Raw genomic sequence first — 20,361 nt, forward strand, 5'->3', positions numbered from 1 at the left:
CTTGGGTTTTGCTCTGAAGCCCATCTGGATTCAACCTTTGCACCTCTCGCTAAAAGGAAAAGTTCTTGCTGCAGAAGCAGATGTGACCTGGGCCATTTAAGGATAACATTGACCACACTGGGCTACAGGAAGTACTCACGTGCTCGTTTTCCCAGGTTGGCCTAAATCCAGGCTTTGCTCGTAGTTATCTCCAGGCTGTGTTTCTTCAGGCCACCAAAGACACGTCCCATCTGGGAAACTGATCCCTGAGGTTATTTGCTCTCTTTTTCTTTGGTGAAAGCACTGCAAGGAAGGGTGAGCTGAGCGCAGGGCTGGGGAAGGCTACCAAATTTATATTTTTAGCAGGGGATCAGAAGATGGTGGCATTGCACAAGGACCGAAGGAATTTGTCTGGCCCTATAGGGCTCAGGGCCAGACTATCTATGGGACCGCCTCTTGCCACAAACATCCCAGAGACCAACAAGAGAACACACAGTTGGCCTCCTCCAGGTCCCGTCGACTAAGCAATGCAGGTTGGCGGGGCCGTGGCGGGAGGGCCTTTTCTATGGCTGCCCCTCTCTATGGAACCAACTCCCCCCCGAGGTCCGTACTGCTTCCACCCTGCTGGTCTTCCCTAAAGCCACGAAGACCTGGCTTTGCCGGCAGCTTTGGGGGGCTATGAATTGCACATCTTTCATGGCCAAACTTCATGAATGGTGTGTATTTATGTGATTATGTCTTTTTATAATGGGTTTTTACCATGGGGTTAATTTAAGATATTATACTCGACTTCTCTTATTGCTTTGTATCTTTTGTATTGTATTATTATTTTGTAAGCCACCCTGAGAAGTCGAATAAATAAATATAAATAAATAAATTGCAATGCACTTAAAACAGACGTACGTACCTCCCCCAAAGGATAACAAAAATTAATACAAACCTAGAATTAACCTGAACGTTTCCGTCCCATTTGAAAACAAATCTCAGCATGCCATCATGTGCTCTGATCCAACCGCTGACTTCGGTCATGCTTTCTGTTGTGGTTGGCTCTGGCCCAGCTCCTGCCGCAGGGAATGTGGAGGTGGATGCAGAGGAAACTTCAACATGTCACAGGCCTGTGTTATTGCTGACAGAGTCAGTTCAGAGTTTAGTTTCCGCAGACGAAGAAGGTGGGAGTGACTCGGCAGAGGGGGTTTTGGCACACAGCCCAGGCAGTCAATCTCCCTTATCTTCCATTGATTCAGATGAAGACACTTTGGACCAACGCAAGCGCAGAATTATGCGTAGAAGAGACCAAGTAAGGACATATAACAGGAGATAAGAGCGGCCACCTGTGTTTGGTTGGGGCTCCAGTAATTAGGGCTGCTGCTATAAATAGCAGCATGTGGGTTTGGCTGTTGTGGAAGAGTATCTGATCGCAGTTCGTCAGGAATCCTGTGTTACTGGTTTCTGGACTTCATTTGTTGATTTTTCACGCCTTTGAAAACAAAGCAGAGCAACGTGTGTGTGTGTGTGTGTGTGTCTCACTTAGTTGGAAGAAGGGATGTGAAGTTTCTTCACAGCTACTAGCTAAGTACTTAATGACTGCTTAAGCAGGTTGTTTTGGGAGGAGGGCTCTTTGCAATACAAAAAGAGTGCTTAGTTTATTTTGGGATAAAGAACAGTGTTTTGAATTTTCAAACTTGTGTGTGTCTGAAATGTGTACCCTTGAATTTTCGGGAGGCTCCTACCAGAGAGCCCGGCAGAACACTTTCCAGGCTGTCTGAAAGCAGAATCTGGAAAGAACCTGGGAGGTCTTCTAGCCCAAACCCCTGCTCAAGTAGGGCATCCTTTATCATTCTGGACAAACAGCTGGCCAATTTCTCCAGCGAGGGACCCCCACAACCTCTTCGTGGGAAGCCGCTCACTGGGTCTTGTTGACATAAAGTTCAGCCAGTGAATCTGCTTTACAGGGATAGCTGCCGGTTGTGACCAATGTAGTGACGATGGTGGCTACAATGGCGCAGCCCACCTGTTTCTATGTGCATGGAGCAGAGTTTGGGGGCTGCCCCTTTGGCCTCTCTTTGACCCATAGGTGGCTTCCTGTCTCTTGTCCTCTTTGCTGTGCGCATTTTTGATTGCATTTTGTACTCAAGTTTGCGTTATGCCAAGAAAGGCCCTGCAGGCAAAAGAGTCCCCTTCTCCATGGAGCTAAGCTGCCGCCTTCCCTCTCTCCTCTCTGGGATCCACTTTCCAGCCTTCATCTCAGCCATCGTGGAGGAGTCAGCTCCTTGGGCACGTACAGAGTTTGGGCCAGACAGCTCTGCAAACAAACAAGCCATGGTGAGGGGGGCGGGGGGGGGCTGGAATGGTGGAAGTTCAGACTAAGAATAGAAAAGGAGGTCAGCCAGGCAACCTCCTTGAGGAACGGACAGCAAAATAAGGCCGGGCTTCTTCCCCGAAGCCTGCAGGGATACAGACGGAGCACAAACCCCACAGCAGAGTCAGCCGGAGCTGGAAGCCATCCCGGGGCCAGACCCACAAGGGCCGAGCCTCCAAAGCCTCCCCCCACCAAGACGCAGCTGGCTGTGCTCCCTCCAAAGGAACTCATTACCGGACTCCATAGTATCATCCCCAAACCCCCAACATTTTACCCTTAGACTTTCCACAGTTGACCTCTCCGGATTCCTAAGAGGTCAGTACGGGGCGTGCATACGTGCACTAGAGTGCCTTACGTCCCCTGTCCAATGGTCTCTCCTATATCCCATATATCTTCTCTTCTATTCCTATATTCCTTCAACTCTGTGGGACCTGACCGGCCACTGGGATCCATGCGGCAGAAGGCAGTCCTGCAGGTAATCTGGTCCCGTGCCATGTAGGGCTTTGAAGGTCATAACCAACACTTTGAATTGAGTCCGGAAACCAATTGGCAGCCAGTGCAGCTCGCGGAGTGCTGGAGAGACATGGGCATCTCTAGGGAGGCCCCTGACTGTTTGTGTAGCTGCATTTCGGCCCACCCAAAGCATTTCCTTACATCAGACTTTTCTGTCTTGTAGGGCAGAGATGACTGTACTCCGTCAAGAGACGGCGGTTCCCAGCGATGGTTTCAGGGATGTTCTGTCACAAGGGGCGTGCATAACTCTGGGCGGCTCACAACATACAATAGAACAATTCACAACAAATCTAATACATTTTTAAAAAATTATAAAAAACCCTTTATTTATTTATTTATTTATTGGATTTGTATGCCGCCCCTCTCCGGAGACTCGGGGCGGCTAACAGCAACAATAAAGCAGTGTACAATAGTAGTCTGATGTTAGAAATAATTAAAAGCCCATTAATATTAAAAAAACCCAAAACCAGACATACACACAGACATACCATACATGCCTGATGGCAGAGGTGGGTCTTAAGAAGTTTACAAAAGGCAAGGAGGGTGGGGGCAATCCTAATCTCCGGGGTGAGCTGGTCCCAGAGGGTCAGGGCCGCCACAGAGAAGGCTCTTCCCCTGGGTCCCGCCAGACGACATTGTTTAGTCGCTGGAACCCGGAGAAGGCCAACTCTGTGGGACCTAACTGATTTCTGGGATTCGTGCGGCAGAAGGCGGTCCCGGAGATATTCTGGTCTAATGCCATGAAGGGCTTTATAGGTCATAACCAACACTTTGAATCGTGACCGGAAACTCATCGGCAACCAATGCAGACTGCGGAGTGTTGGTGAAACATGGGCATATTTAGGAAAGCCCATGATAGCTCTTGCAGCTGCATTCTGCATGATCTGAAGTTTCCGAACATTTTTCAAAGGTAGCCCCATGTAGAGAGCTTTACAGTAGTCAAGCCTCGAGGTGATGAGGGCATGAGTGACTGTGAGCAGTGACTCCCAGTTCAGATAGGGCCGCAACTGGTGCACCAGGTGAACCTGGGCAAATGCCCCCCTCGCCACAGCTGAAAGATGGTTCTCTAATGTAAGCTGTGGATCGAGGAGGATGCCCAAGTTACGGACCCTCTCGGAGGGGGTCAGTAATCCCCCCCCCGGGTAATGGACGGACAGAGGGAATTATCCTTGCGAGGCAAAACCCACAGCCACTCCGTCTTATCAGGGTTGAGTTTGAGTCTATACTAAACAACACAGTATCAATTCTAGGTTCTATCATATCTCAAGACCTAAAATGGTCACCTAACATGAAAAACATCATAAAAAAAGGCACAACAAAGAATGTTCTTTTTGCACCAACTCAGGAAGCTCAAACTGCCCAAGGAGCTGCTGATCCAGTTCTACAGAGGACTCATTGAGTCTGTCATCTGCACCTCCATAACTGTCTGGTTTGGTGCTGCAACCCAACAAGACCGACACAGACTCCAGAGGACAATCAGAACTGCAGAAAAAACAACTGCTGTCAACCTGCCTTCCATTGAGGACCTGTATACTGCACAAGTCAAAAAGAGGGCTGTGAAAATATTTACTGACCTCTCGCACTCTGGACATAAATGGTTTCAAATGCTACCCTCAAAACGTCGCTACAGGGCTCAGCAAGACACAAAGACAGTTTTTTCCCCAAACACCATCACTCTCCTAAAGAAATAATTCCCTCAACACTGTCAAACTTTTTACTAAGTCTGCACTTCTATTACTACTAATTTTTTCTAATCATTCCTACCACCCATCTCCTCCCACTAATGGCTGTATGAGTGTAACTTGCTGCTTGCATCCTTAAGATTTTTATTAATATTGTATCCTCATTGCTTATTTGTATCCTATGACAATCAATAATAATAATAATACAAAGTTTATGCAACAACCAGTCCTGTTGACGGCAATTTGACTGCAGGTTTAGGATCCCATCCAGTCCTGGAAAATGGGCTGGCAGGGAATAATAATAATAATAATAATAATAATAATAATAATAATAATAATAATAATAATAATAATAATATTTATTAGATTTGTATGCCGCCCCTCTTCGAGGACTCGGAGCAGCTCACAACAGCAATAACAAAACAGTACAATACAAATCCAATATTAAGAAAAAAACGAATAAAAAACCCATTATTACTAACCCCCCCCCCCAATAAATTCTACACAATCACACCTCTCTCAAATGCTAAAGTCAGGACGATGGGGGAGAGAATTAATCCCTCCATGCCTGGCGGCATAAATGGATCTTCAACATCTTGCGGAAAGCAAGGAGGGTGGGGGCAATTCGAATATCTGGGGGGAGTTAATTTTAAGATTAAGTGATTTTTTACCTCATGATTCTTGACAAACGTCTCTTTTTCTTTTATGTCCACTGAGAGCATCTGCACCAGACAAGTTCCTTGTGTGTCCAATCACACTTGGCCAATAAAGTAAAATAATTCTATTCTATTCTACCTGTCCCTGCTCTGCTAATAATTATAGCAACACCTGCTGTCCTGTATATCTTTTGAAAAACAAACACAAATAGAAATAACAGTGACCATCGCCCTCCGGCCTCGCTCCCCCTCAGGCTGGCGGCTGAATTTGGGCCTCACGGCCCTGGGAGCCTCCCGCCAAAAGAGCGGGCGGGGGCGGGGCGGGCGGCCTCCGTGACCCGATGCCTCCTCCTCGGTGGGGGGCGGCGGAGGCCTCCCGCGGGTGAAGCTGCCCCCGGGCCGGCTTAATGGTTAACCGCCGCCCGCCTCCTGCGCCCAGCAGCCGCTCCCGCCGCCCGGCCAGAGGAGCGGAGCGACGCGGCGGCGATGGCTGCGCGGCTGGACTCGCTGGAGCGCTGCCTGGAGCGGCACCTGCCCGCCGCCGAGCTGGCCGAGGCTAAGCGGCTGCTCTTCGGGGAGCCCGTCAGGTGGGCCAGGGGAGCCATTTAGCCTGCCTACTCTCCCGGAGCGCCTTCCCGCGGGGCCCGGGCACCCCGTCCGCTGCTTCCCGAGCGCGGCCCGACGGCCGGCAAGAAAGCGCGCGGCTGCGAAGGAGCGTGGCCCGGGGACCAAGGACTTTTCTTCGGGGCAGCAGAAGAGGGGAGCCTCCCTGGCGACCCCACGGTCTCGCCTGCAGGAGCCCTCGACGGGGGTCCCCGCAAACGCCCCCTTCCTCCCTCCCGGGGGGGCTCCTGGTGCTCTTCTCAGCCGGCCCTCGTCTCCTGCCCCATGGAAGGGGGGGTGTCTCTGGGGAGTTTCCAGCCCCCCTTCTTTTGCTCCCCCTTCCCTCACAGCTGGTTGAAGGTGGTGGGGGGAGGAAGCGCACCCCCCCCCCCCCAAAGTGTCTGTCCAGGGATTGGGGGGATCCGGGAGAAGCCAGGAAGGGCCCAGACGCCATTGAGTTCTCTTGGTGTGTAAGATAAAATTAAAAATAAAGGAGAGGAAGTCAATGGCTGGTTCTGGCTGGGCTCACTGTGGAGATTGTGCCTGGTGCCCCCTCACTCCCCCAAAAAAGTCAGTTGGGCTTTTCAAGGGAATAAAAAGTGCTCCCACAAAGCTGAAGGGAGACATTTTCCAGTGTTTCCCAACCTTGGCAACTTGAAGATATTTGGACTTCAACTCCCAGAATTCCCCAGCCAGCGAATGCTGGCTCGGGAATTCTGGGAGTTGAAGTCCAAATATCTTCAAGTTGCCAGGGTTGGGAAACTCTGGTTTAGACGTTCCTTTGGTGTGTCCCAACTCTATCCATAGTTAGGGATACATTGGGGAACTAACTCAGGTGACATTTTAGATCCTCTGTTTACTTACTGGCATTCTAGAATTGCATTTTACTCTTCGGTCCAATTGCACATTTCCTACATTTCATTTGGATCTAAAAAGTCTGCAGACGGACCAGAATACCTTCGGAACTGTCTTCTGCTGCACGAATCCCAGTGGCTGATTAGGTCCCACAGAGTTGGCCTTCTCCGGGTCCCGTCGACGAAACAATGTTGTCTGGTGGGACCCAGGGGAAGAGCCTTCTCTGTGGCAGCCCCTGCTCTCTGGAATCAACTCCCCCCCGGAGATCAGAACCACCCCCACCCTCCTTGTCTTTCGTAAGTTACTGAAGACCCACCTATGTCGTCAGGCATGGGGAAATTGAGCCCCTGGGTTTATATTATTTATGTATGGTATGTGTTGTATGGTTTTAATAATTTTAGATGTTTTTTAAATGTATTAAATTGTTTACATTGTTATTGTTGTGAGCCGCTCTGAGTCTCCGGAGAGGGGTGGCATACAAATCTAATAAATTAATTAAAATTAATTATTTGAGAGGTAACGGTCTTCCTCCTTTTCTTTCCACTTCTTGCAGGCCACTGGAGCTGCCCAAGGAGGCTCTCTCGGCTGCTGCGGAGAGGGATTTTGAGCTGCAGGGCCACAAGTTCGAAGCCGCACCAGAGCAGCTGCGTCCTCCCCGCCTGGTCCGAGTAGGGCTGATCCAGAACAAGATCCCTTTGGCCACAGACGCCCCAGTGGCTGAGCAGGTAAGAGCTGGGGGGGCTTCCCAGGGAGGTTGGCACAGTCTCCGTATTAATCCCTCCTCTGCAGTGGCCCTGGGACCCTGGAAGGAACCAATTCAATTCAATTCAATTTATTAGATTTGTATGCCGCCCCTCTCCGAAGACTCGGGGCGGCTCACAACAATGGTAAAAACAATATTATAATGGCACAAATCTAATATTAAAAGAAATAACTAAAACCTTATCATATTAAAACCAGACAACACATACATACCAAACATAAATTATAAGGAGCCTGGGGGAAAGATGTCTCAAATCCCCCATGCCTGGCGGTATAGGTGGGTCTTGAGTAGTTTACGGAAGACAAGGAGGGTGGGAGCAGTTCTAATCTCCGGGGGGAGTTGGTTCCAGAGGGCCGGGGCCGCCACAGAGAAGGCTCTTCCCCTGGGGCCCGCCAGACGGCATTGTTTAGTCGACAGGACCCCGAGAAGGCCAACTCTGTGGCATCTTTCCTGTGTTTTTGAGTTTTTGTGTTTTGGGAAGGAGAGTCATAGTAATTGATTAACGCTCTGTGTTGCTTTAACCCGGCATGCTCCTTCTGCCTAGGTAACTGCACTGCACAGGCGCATCCAAGAGATTGTGGAAGTGGCCGAACTATGTGGAGTAAATGTGATCTGTTTCCAAGAGGCTTGGAGTAAGTCCCAGGTGGCCCACACAAAGCTCGGATTTATAGAGTAATTCAGTAACCAGGCAAATGGAAGGAATGCCCTGAGATAGCATCTTTGGGGAGCGGAGGGGGGCACGAAGTAGCCTTGTTGGGTAGGTTGGATTGTGCTGCAAAATAATCCTGTGAAGGGAGATGTGATTATTATGGCATGAGCCATATTGGGTGAAGAAGACCAGGGCTGTGTTATAGAGCAAACGGTGGAGAGGAGATGGCCAGAAGGCCAAGCTAAAAGGTCAATTGGGAGGCAGGACCAGGGAAGGCAGGAAGAGGCCGGAGGGAGTAACTCCCAGGCTGGCTAGATTGAAAGGCCCCTCTACAAAACTCTTCCCAAGAAGTGGGGGGCACTATTCCTTCCAGAGATTGGAGGGGAGGGGCCAGGGTGAGGACCCTCTTGAAGTTCTTGTGGGTAGAGGAGAGGCAGGGATTGGGGTGAGGGCTTAGTTGGTGGGGCTGGTCTTTGGCACATGGGAAGGTGCTTGTCACTCAGCCCTGGGTCCCAGGGGTAGCATCACACACACAGCATGACAGATGTGCTCAGCAATTTCTCTTCCAAAGGCTGACAAACAACCAAAGAGGGGGGAAATACTTTGTTGTTTTACATTGCTGTTTTTGTTTTGTTTGTAAACTACATAAAGTCACCTAGGCAAGATGGGTGGCATAGGATGAAGGAATGAACTGATGAATTGGTAGAGATAGATGAGAGACACATGCAGAGATAGAGAGAGAGAAGAGATAGATAGATAAATAAAGATAGATAGATAGAGAAAGAGAGAGATAGAGAGAGATAGAAGAGATAGATAGATAGATAAATAAATAAATAAATAAATATAGAAGATAGATAGATAGATAGATAGATAGATAGATAGATAGATAGATAGATAGATAGATAGATAGATAGATAGATATATTGGAAGATGATCGAGAAAATATTAAAAGAGATAATAAAGCAAGATATAGATAATACCCCGGAATTTTACTTATTAGGACTTACCAATCATACCTACAAGAAAGAAATTCTTTACCTAATTATACACATATTAACTGCGGCTAGAATAATATATGCGCAAAATTGGAAAGGGGAGGAAATCCCCAAGGAAGAAGAAGTTATAGCTAAAATACTAGATTGCGCTGAAATGGACATGATGACAAGAAGATTAAATGATCAAGAAGATACTAAATTTTATGAAACATGGAACAATGTTTATAAATGGATAGATAAGAAAAAATAAGATATACACATTTATTTCTAGTTAACTTTTTGTATTTGTTTTTACCTAGGTGATAACAATATTAATACTAGTTTAAATGCATTTTTTGATGGTTATGACATAGTAGTTTATGTATAAGTATAAGTATAAGCAACATATTAAGAACTTTGGTCTATATATGTATAATAGTTGAAATTAGTTTAAATGTTTTGTTTGATGAATATGGTATTTTACTATAGTAATTAAGAGTACATTAAAGGTATTTTTTTTTTTATAACTATGTTATACTAATTTTACTTAATATTCATATTGTATTCAAGATTTGTAAAACTTTAACTCAAATTTACTAAACCTTTTAACATTTAACATATATTTAATTATGTATTCTTTTTCTGTACTTGAATGTACACTTTCAAAAGAAGCGGGGGAAATACACCCCCACTTTATGTTTAGTGTTTGTATGTGTGTCTGTTTATTTTATGAAAAATTAATTAAAAAAAAAAAGAAGATAGATAGATAGATAGATAAATAGATAGATAGATAGATGTAGAAAAGTAGACGATAGATTGATAGATTGATAGATGAATGACAGATAGATAACAGAACAGATAGATGGATCAATCAATCAATCAATCCTTCCTGATTGGCTTCTGTAGAGTAAATAGAACAGGCCTAGATGTGGGGGAAACGAGCTGATCTAAAGCCCAAACCAGTATTCCTCTGAAATTTGTTGTAATATTTTCTGTTAGGAACTTGAGTTTTAAAATAAAAGGGAAGACTATTTTGCAAATACTTGGCCTTGATTTTACGGCATGAAAAACCTGCAAAGTCTTCGTCCCTCCCCTGCTTTAGAGTTCTGCCTCTGCAGAGGTGATTGCGTTAATGGCAGAGTCAATATTTACAGGCTTTCTGACCCGTTTAAAAGCTGGTGCTCATCTCTTTTCATGCTCTTTCATCAGCCATGCCCTTTGCTTTCTGCACCCGAGAGAAACTGCCCTGGACGGAGTTTGCGGAATCGGCAGAAGACGGGCCCACCACGAGATTCTGCCAGACGGTAGAGAAGTCCTTCTTGCCACACACCCTCCCTGCAAATGCTGGGCTTTTAACATAGTTTGCAGCACACAGTTTGGTTCTGCTTAATATTATTTTCCATTCGTACGCCTGCATTTTCTCTGTACGTTCTCAACTCTGCACCAGAAGGAGGTTATGACTAATCATGGTTGTGATTGTATGCATTTGGAGTCAGGTCCATTTCACTCTATGGGGCATTTGCTTCTTACAAGAAAGCCCCTCCCTTATGAAACCAGGTTGCAACGCCTTGGTCTCTCCAGCCTTGAAAGATGGTGTTGAATGGGTGACTTGATCGAAGGGTATAAAATCATGCATGGGATAGAAAAGGTGGATAGAGAAAAATTATTTTCTCTATCACACAAAACTAGGACGAGGGGGTCCTCCCTAAAGCTCATAGGTAAGAAAGGGAGGACAAATAAAGGGAAATATTTCTTTACCCAGAGGGTCCTTGGTTGATGGAATTCCCTTCCAGAAGAGGTCATGACAGCTGTCATCCTTGATAGCTTCAAGGCAGGATTAGACAGATTCATGGATGCCAAGTGTATCATAGGTGGTTATTGAAATGGATGTCCATGTGCCGCCTCTATGTTGGTTGAGGCAGGCAGGATTCCCTCAGGTCCCATTTGTTGGGGGTCAAGTGAAAGGGAGGGTCTTGCCTTCTCTTTCTGCTCAAGATCCCCATGTACAATTGGTGGGCCACTGTGTGACCTAGAATGCTGGACTCAATGGGCTTTGGCTCTTCTTATGTTCGGAAGGAAGGAAGGAAGGAAGGAAGGAAGGAAGGAAGGAAGGAAGGAAGGAAGGAAGGAAGGAAGGAAGGAATCAGTGGTTATTGAAATGGATGTCCATGTGCCGCCTCTGTTGGTTGAGGCAGGCAGGATTCCCTTGAGTACCATTTGTTGGGAGTCAAGGGAAAGGGAGGGTTTTGCCTTCTCTGTCTACTCAAGATCCCCATGGACAATTGGTGGGCCACTGTATGACACAGAGTGCTGGACTCGATGGGCTTTGGCCTGATTCAGCACGGCTCTTCTTAGGTTCTTATGTTCTTAAGAGTATGTTGGGGAGAAACTAACCGTGAGGAAGGAGTAGCTTGGGCTGCCCTGTTTGGCTCTGTTCAACCTAAAATGAGTGGATGAGATAAGAATGATCTTGAGGAGGTGAAGAGGATGGCTGCCTCTTTGCGCATCCAAGTGAGCTTCCCTCAAAGTTTATTTATTTATTTATTGGTTTTTTTTAATGCTGCCCTTCTCCTTAGACTCAGGGCTGCTTACAACATATTAGCAATAGCACTTTTTAACGGAGCCAGCCTATTGCCCTCACAATCCGGGTCCTCACTTGACCCATCTCAGAAGGATGGAAGGCTGAGTCAACCTTGAGCCGGTGATGAGATTTGAACCGCTGACCTGCAGATCTAGCAGTCAGCTTCAGTGGCCTGAAGTACAGCACTCTACCCGCTGCGCCACCTCGGCTCTTGTTCATCCTCCCCTCTTGAGCGGGAAGCATCTTGTCCTACGAAGTGGTTTGCTCCTCTGTTTAGTGTCTCCGCGGTTTCCACCAGGGTCTTAAGTTCAAGACTGGGTGACTGTCGGTGTGAGATTGATTGCATCCTGGGGGGATGCGGTGGTAGCATTCAGGCAGATGGGATCACAGGATGACCTGAGGGGAAGGAAGAGAGAAGGTAATTGGATCAGGGAAACATAATACGAAAAGCTCTTTTCGAGAAGGGACAATGATTCATCCGCTCGCTCTTCATTTGCACAGAGAGGATAATTTCTGTCATGTTTCTAGGAAATGCACCTGAGGGTCCTCAGAAGGGCTCGGCGGAAGGGCAGTTCTGTCCCACTGTGTGGGGCCGCCCTTCCTGGTGCACCCCCCTTTCTGAATGAACAACACCGCCCCAAAGTTTAGCATGCCCCTTGAGTCCCAGGAGAAGGACAGCAGAAAAATTGATTGAATGAATAATAAATAAATATAAGGGGCGTACATAAGTGCACCAGAGTGCCTACTGTCCCCTGTCCTATAGACTCTCCTATATCTTCCCTTCTATCCCGTCTATCTCTTATTTTATTTATTTATTTATTTATTTATTTATTGGATTTATATGCCGCCCCTCTCCGCAGACTCAGGGCGGCTAACAACAGTAATAAAACAGCATATAATAATAATCCAATACTAAAAACAGTTAAAAACCCATTATTATAAAAACCAAACATACATACAGATATACCATGCATAAAATTGTAGAGGCCTAGGGGGAAAGAGTATCTCAATTCCCCCATGCCTGGCGGCAGAGGTGGATTTTAAGGAGTTTACGAAAGGCAAGGAGGGTGGGGGCAATTCTAATCTCTGGGAGGAGTTGGTTCCAGAGGGCCGGGGCCGCCACAGAGAAGGCTCTTCCCCTGGGTCCCGCCAAGCGACATTGTTTAGTTGATGGAACCCGGAGAAGACCCACTCTGTGGGACCTAACTGGTTGCTGGGATTCGTGCAGCAGAAGGCTGTCCCTGAGATAATTTGGTCCGGTGCCATGAAGAGCTTTATAGGTCATAACCAACACTTTGAATTGTGACCAGAAACTGATCGGCAACCAATGCAGACTGCGGAGTGTTGGTGTAACATGGGCATATTTGGGAAAGCCCATGCTTGCTCTCGCAGCTGCATTCTGCACGATCTGAAGTTTCCGAACACTTTTCAAAGGTAGCCCCATGTAGAGAGCGTTACAGTATATCTTTTCTGCTATTCTCTCTAGTTAAGTTTTACTCCCATATTTTCTCTTCTATACTCTCTTTGATACATACTACTCGTATATTAAGTCTATCAGGAAAGACTTAATGAACTCAATCTGTATAGTCTGGAGGACAGAAGGAAAAGGGGGGACATGATCAAAACATTTAAATATGTGAAAGGGTTAAATAAGGTCCAGGAGGGAAGAATTTTTAATAGGAAAGTTGAACACAAGAACAAGGGGACACAATCTGAAGTTAGTTGGGAGAAAGATCAAAAGCAACATGAGAAAACATTATTTTACTGAAAGAGTAGTAGATGCTTGGAACAAACTTCCAGCAGAGGTGGTTGGTAAATCCACAGTCACTGAATTTAAACATGCCTGGGATAAAAATATAAATACAGGAAATAGTATAAGGGCAGACTAGATGGATCATGAGGTCTTTTTCTGCCATCAGTCTTCTATGTTTCTATATATCCTCTATAACCTTCATTGTGTATTTATTTTATTTATTTATTATTTTATTTATTAGATTTGTATGCCGCCCTTCTCCGAGGACTTGGGGCGGCTCACAACAACATAAACAGTGTACAAATCCAATTTTTAAAAAATGCAATTTAAAACCCTTATAATAAAATAATCACACAATCCAATCAAACCATACACCAACCTTGACAATTGGCTGTGTGTGTTAATTTCCTCATGCCTGGTGGCAAAGATGAGTTTTTAATAACTTACAAAAGGCGAGGAGGGTGGGGGCAGTCTTAATCTCCGGGGGGAGTTGGTTCCAGAGGGCCGGGCCCGTCTCAGAGAAGGCTCTTCTCCTGGGTCCTGCCAGACAACATTGTTTAATTGACGGGATCCAGAGAAGGCCAACTCCGTGGGACCTAATTGGCCACTGGGAAGGCGGTCTCGGAGTATTGTGTATTGGACAAAACAAACAAATAAATACAAATGAATAAATAAAGATGGCCTAACTTTGTTTGCAGCTGGCTAAGAAGCACAACCTGGTGGTGGTGTCCCCCATCCTGGAAAGGGACGCTATCCACGGAGGCACCCTGTGGAATTCAGCCGTGGTCATTTCCAGCTCTGGCTCTGTCCTGGGGAAAAGCAGAAAGAATCACATCCCCAGGGTGGGAGACTTCAATGAGGTGAGTGGTGGGACGGCCAGGGGGACCCCGGCGGCCTCCTCTGCAGGGCTGGCGCTTGGATGGGTCTGGGAGGCGGGCAGGGAAGCATTCCCAGGGCTGGAAATTAACTGTTTATTAATTGGACTTTTATAATCGTAAATGTTTAATTTTTTATTTTATTTTATTATTTATTTATTATTTGGATTTGTATGCCGCCCCTCTCCGAAGACTCGGGGCGGCTCACAACAAGTGAAACAAATCATAAATAATGCAATTAATTAAAATATTTAGAAATTTAAAAAACCCCATAAACTAACAGACACACACACAAAGTTTTCCAACACAAAGTTAAAAACAATACATAGTTTTCAACACAAATTCAAGCTTATTGTCAAACATATACACATTTTTTCTTTTTACTTTGTAATCATTCAATGGAGGCTCTTATATCTCTTTCTTTCACAAAGTGACTGTAAAAACATATAATATCTTATATATTCAAAAACCTCTTAAAATATAGCTTTTCTCTGTCTAATATTAAAACATTACAATAACCTTTACATTAATCACTGGTCATCAAATTCACCTCTTATTTGAGTCTTACAAATCTGTTGAGCTTATTATTCCAAAAAGCAATTTTCTTATAATCCTTTAAAACAAGTAGATTACAGTATATATAAAATAATTCTTCATATTATTAATTGGACTTTTATGCCGCCCTTCTCCGAGGACTCGGGGCGGCTTACAACATATAATAGAACAATATATAACATCTTAAATCCAATTAATTAAAATTAAATCTAAAAAACCCCCAAATCCCAAACTCATAAAAAGACAGTCATTCCCATTCGGTCAACTTCCTCTCAACACACTGATCGGCCAGGGGGCTAGAGTCTAGTGACCCCAAGCCTAGCGGCATAAATGAGTCTTCAGACTCTTGCAGAAGGCGAGGAGGGCGAGAACAGCATGAATCTCCAGTGGGAGCTGATTCCAGAGAATCAGGGGGCCCTCACAGAGAAGGCTCTTCCCCTAGGCCCCGCCAAAGCGACATTGTCTAGTTGATGGGACCTGGAGAAGGCCGATTTTGTGGGACCTGACCAGTCGCTGGGACTCATGCAGCAGGGGGCGGTCAAGTTATGTCCAAGGTGAAGTCTATGGAGAGGGGTGGCATACAAATCTAATAAATAAATAAAATAAAAAAGTGGGCTGTTTTCAGGATTTGAGCTGCATTGTGGGGCCACATTGGGAGGGGAGGCATGGAGTTCTGCAATGGGCCAGGTCCTGCAATGATCTCATGAAGGTCCAGCGAGGCCAGGAAGAGTCACTGTGCCAGCAGTGGAGTAAACGGCCCGTGCCTCCTCGGGGGCAAAGGTTCTCGGGGGCAGATTCCTCTCCCAACCAAGTGGACAAACAACAAGGAAGGAACAAATGGCCACCGGACTTCGAGTGAGGAGATGGGTGCACTTCCCCCCTCCCCCCAGACAACCGGGGACTCAATTAGAAGAGAATATTTTCCATGTGTTGTTTCTTTTTTTCCAGCTGTGCAGAAAGTTCACTATCTACTGAAGATTTCTTTTTCTTTGTGTTTAAGCTGTGATAGTGGAATAATCCCAGGCAAAGGACAAAGCCTCCAATCGCCCGAGCATTGCGGACAATTTGTCAGCTGGTGGGGGGCCAACCCAGGTGGCTCTGGGTGCAAGCAGACATTCAGCAAACGTCCAGCTTGCCCCCCCCCGATACATTGTCAAAGATCACTGGTCACTCCTCCTTAATGACAGGGACTTAATGACAGTCTGCGGAGAGGATTGGCATGCAAATCTAATAAATAATAATAATAATAATTATTAATAATAATATAATATTATTATTATTTTATTATTTATTTGTCATACAAAAATATTATTGTATTGTATGTTTAACGTAAGTATAAAGTAGAGATAGAAAGGATAAAAAGACATTAGGACAGGAATGGTAGGCACAAAGGTGCACTTATTTATTTATTCATTCATTCATTCATTCATCCATCCATTCATTCATTCCATTTTTATGCCGCCCTTCTTCTTAAACTCAGGGCGGCTTACATATTAGCAATAGCACTTTTTAACAGAGCCAGCCTTTTGCCCCCACAATCCGGGTCCTCATTTTACCCACCTCGGAAGGATGGAAGGCTGAGTCACAACCTTGAGCCGGTGATGAGATTTGAACCGCTGACCTTCAGATCTACAGCCTGCAGTACAGCACTCTACCTGCTGCGCCATCCCGGCTCTCTTATGCACGCCCCTTACGCACCTCTTAGAAAAGGGGAGAGGTCTATTGTAGATAATGTAAGGTTGAAGATTTTGGGGTTGGGAGAAGAAACAACAGAGTCCAGTAGTGAATTCCAGGCGTTGACCCCTCTATTGCTGAAATCGTATTTTCTGCAGTCTAGTTTGGAGCGATTTACATTTAGTTTGTATCTACTGCGTGCTCTTGTGTTGTTGTTGTTAAAGATGAAGTAGTTGCTAACCGGGAGTAGATTGTGATGTATGGTTTTATGAACAACAGTTAAATCAGTTTGGAGGTGGCATAGCTGTAAATTTTCTAAACATAGTCACTGAAGTCTGGAGGAGGAAGGTAATGTGTGTGAGGAGGAGTGGAGGACTCTTCTTGTGAAGTATTTATTTATTTATTATTTATTTATTTATTTATTTTGTCCAATACACAATGAGGGTTTTAGTGGGTATATATCAATATACACATAGTAAAATACATGATGAAGGTTATAGAGGAGATACTCATAGTAAAATATATCTAAGAAATAATAGAAAAGAAGATATAGGAATAGAACATATCAATGAAAGAATAGAAGAAGAGATATAGGAATAGAGGAAAGGTATAGGAGATATAGGAGAGCAATAGGACAGGGGACGGAAGGCACTCTAGTGCAGTTGTATTTCTGGACTCCTTCAATTAATTGTCTGTTATGCATGTTAGTATCTCACACTACCAACCAGAGCGTACAAAACTTTCGCCAGACCAATCCTCGAATACAGCTCATCTGTCTGGAACCCACATCGCATTTCGGACATAAACACTGTAGGAAATGTGCAGAGATACTTTACTAGAAGAGCCCTCCACCCCTCCACTCGCAATAGAATACCCTACGCAACTAGACTTACAATCCTAGGTTTAGAAAGCTTAGAACTACGTCACCTTAAGCATGACCTAAGCATAGCCCATAAAATCATTTGCCACAACTTCCTTCCTACTTCAGCTTCAATCCCAACAACACACGAGCACACAACAGATACAAACTTAAAGTAAACCGCTCTAAACTCGACTGCAGGAAATACGATTTTAGTAACCAAGTAGTTGATGCCTGGAACTCACTTCCAGACTCTGTAGTATCATCACCCAACCCCCAAAACTTTACCCTTAGACTGTCCACTCTTTACCTCTCCCGATTCCTAAGAGGTCAGTAAAGGGCGTGCATAAGTGCACCAGAGTGCCTTCTGTCCCCTGTCCTAATGTTTCTCTTTTACTGATATCATGTATATAAATACAGTAATCCCTCGCTACTTCGCGGTTCATCTTTCACGGCTTCGCTACTTCACGGACTTTCAAAGGGGGCTTAAATCCATTAAATCCATTGAAAATATTAAATCCATTAAAAACTCATAAAATTCTTCTACAGTACTCCTGTATTCTATTAAAGAAACTGGTAGGATGTCACCTGTAGTTCCAGCTGAGAAACATTATAGAATGACTGTTTAATGCAAAGGATGGGTTTTAAAAGTCCAAATACTCGTTAAAGACATGAAAAAATATCTTTACTTCACGGAAATTCATTTTTCACGGGTGGTCTTGGAATGCATCCCCCACAAAAAATGAGGGATCACTGTATTATTATATCTTTGTATACCACTGATACGTACGTGACTGACTGACTGACTAAACTATCTATCTATCCTACCTATCTATCTATCTATCTATCTATCTATCTATCTATCTATCTATCTATCTATCTATCTATCTATCTATCTAACTAACTAACTAACTAACTAACTAACTAACTAACTAACTAACTAACTAACTAACTAATAAATCAATCCTCTCTTTTCACAGTCCAGATATTACCTGGAAGGGGACCGAGGACACCCAGTGTTTGAAACCCCATATGGGAAAATTGCAGTGAATATTTGCTTCGGTCGCCATCATCCCCTCAACTGGCTCATGTACAGTTTGAACGGAGCAGAGATCATCTTTAACCCTTCGGCCACTATTGGCAAACTCAGGTATAGTGGCGTCGTTTTTCTGTTGCAGAAAAATGGAATAAAAGAGCTGGACAGATTCCCCCGAATAGCAGGCTTTTGCAGCCTCCTAAGGAGAAGGCCCTCTGATCGTCTCTTCTTGGTCTGTGACTTCTCTCTTCCTGGAGCTCAGATCCTTCCGTCCATTTGGAAGCCCTTCTAGCTTTTTCCTTGGCTTGCCAAGGGGACGGCCTGGGTGGGTCTTCCCCTCCCCTTCTGCCCACTTCAGCCAGGAGAGCCAAAAGGCAGCCGTGACCACCTCCAGCCCCAGTCTCTGCATCACGGAAGCCCCGCTTCTTGCAAAGATGAAGAGTCTGGGAGCCTTTTCCAAAACAATCCATAGTGCAGACTTGCTGGCTTCATTTCTCTGCTATCCCTTTCTTCCCCTCCTCCTCTCTCTATCTCTCCTCCTTTTAAAAAAAAGTTTATTTAAGCTTTTATTATTTAAAACAGAAAGTCAAATCGTTGTTCTTACAGATCCAATACTGTTTCTGTTATCACATCATTATTACAATTCCTTTCATTGTGTCGTGAGCAAACCAAATACAGTACAAATAAAATCCTTATATCAATATATAATGGAATGTTGATATTTCTTAGTCTTTTGCATTTACACCTATACTCTATATTGTCAATTTTGTTTTTTTATTGCGGATCCTTCTACGCCATTTTCCCCACATTTGCAGAGGCAAATACCATCTGTAAAGAAGTTTATAAAAGTTTTCTTTGTAAGTTGCTGACAGTGTGATTTTGCAGATGTTGTTCCAAGCTCTCTCCCAGTCAATTAAGTGTATGTTATGTTGGACATTTTTGGCCACATGCAATCATAGGTTCTTTGACAGTGTCTTCTATCTTATCTGTTTCTAACATCATAACATACATATAGCAAAACACACTGTTTGTTCAAACTTATTTTAAATCAATAACTGACTACTAATAACTGTATTAGTAGAGGTCACAGGCCCACAAACTTAAAGGCAATCTTTTCTTGCAAAAGCCCAACTGTTATTCGTCATCATTAACAGGGGGCATAAGTTCAGAAAGTCTTAAATCAAAGACTAGCAATTAATCTTTGACAGCTCAAAAAGTTTGGCAAAAGTGTTGGTTATGACCTATAAAGCCCTTCATGGCACCGGACCAGATTATCTCCGGGACCGCCTTCTGCCGCACAAATCCCAGCGACCAGTTAGGTCCCACAGAGTGGGCCTTCTCCGGGTCCCGTCAACTAAACAATGTCGTTTGGCGGGACCCAGGGGAAGAGCCTTCTCTGTGGTGGCCCCGGCCCTCTGGAACAACTCCCCCCAGAGATTAGAATAGCCCCCACCCTTCTTGCCTTTCATAAGCTCCTTAAAACCCACCTCTGTCGTCAGGCATGGGGGAACTGAGATATTCTTTCCCCCAAGGCTTCTACAATTTATGTATGGTATGTTTGTATGTATGATTGGTTTGTAAAATAAGGGTTTTTAGCTGTTTTAGTATTGGATTGTCGCATGTTGTTTTTACCACTGTTGTTAGCCGCCCCGAGTCTACGGAGAGGGGCGGCATACAAATCCAATAAATAAATAAATAAATAAAAATAAATAAAAGAGGGGAAGCACAGGGAACTGACTCTTAATAATTAATTAATAATAATAAATAATTTATTAGATTTGTATGCCGCCCCTCTCGGAGGACTCGGAGCGGCTCACAAGAAGCAATACAAAATACAAATCCAATATTAAAAACAGTTTTAAAACCCTTATTAAAAACAGTCATGCAACCCAAACAAGCCATACATAAAAACGAAACAGCCAAGGGGTATATTAATTGCCCCATGCCTGGTGATATAGGTAGGTTTTCAGGAGTTTAGGAAAGGCAAGGAGGGTG

At 44.8% G+C, this 20,361-nt stretch overlaps 1 protein-coding gene across 1 annotated transcript in view; it reads left to right on the forward strand.

Moving 5' to 3' along the window:
* The first annotated feature begins 5,436 nt into the window (after window positions 1-5,436).
* Window positions 5,437-20,361, forward strand: part of UPB1 (beta-ureidopropionase 1) — a 22,783-nt gene continuing 7,858 nt past the window's right edge. The window contains exons 1-6 of the mRNA XM_070762377.1: window positions 5,437-5,776; window positions 7,201-7,372; window positions 7,955-8,042; window positions 10,243-10,337; window positions 14,066-14,227; window positions 18,311-18,480. Coding sequence (XP_070618478.1) covers window positions 5,676-5,776; window positions 7,201-7,372; window positions 7,955-8,042; window positions 10,243-10,337; window positions 14,066-14,227; window positions 18,311-18,480 — 788 coding nt within the window. The 5' untranslated portion in view covers window positions 5,437-5,675. The remainder of the gene's footprint in view (window positions 5,777-7,200; window positions 7,373-7,954; window positions 8,043-10,242; window positions 10,338-14,065; window positions 14,228-18,310; window positions 18,481-20,361) is intronic.

The sequence above is a fragment of the Erythrolamprus reginae genome, chromosome 10 (assembly GCF_031021105.1).
Source record: "Erythrolamprus reginae isolate rEryReg1 chromosome 10, rEryReg1.hap1, whole genome shotgun sequence".
Classification (NCBI taxonomy): domain Eukaryota; kingdom Metazoa; phylum Chordata; class Lepidosauria; order Squamata; family Dipsadidae; genus Erythrolamprus; species Erythrolamprus reginae.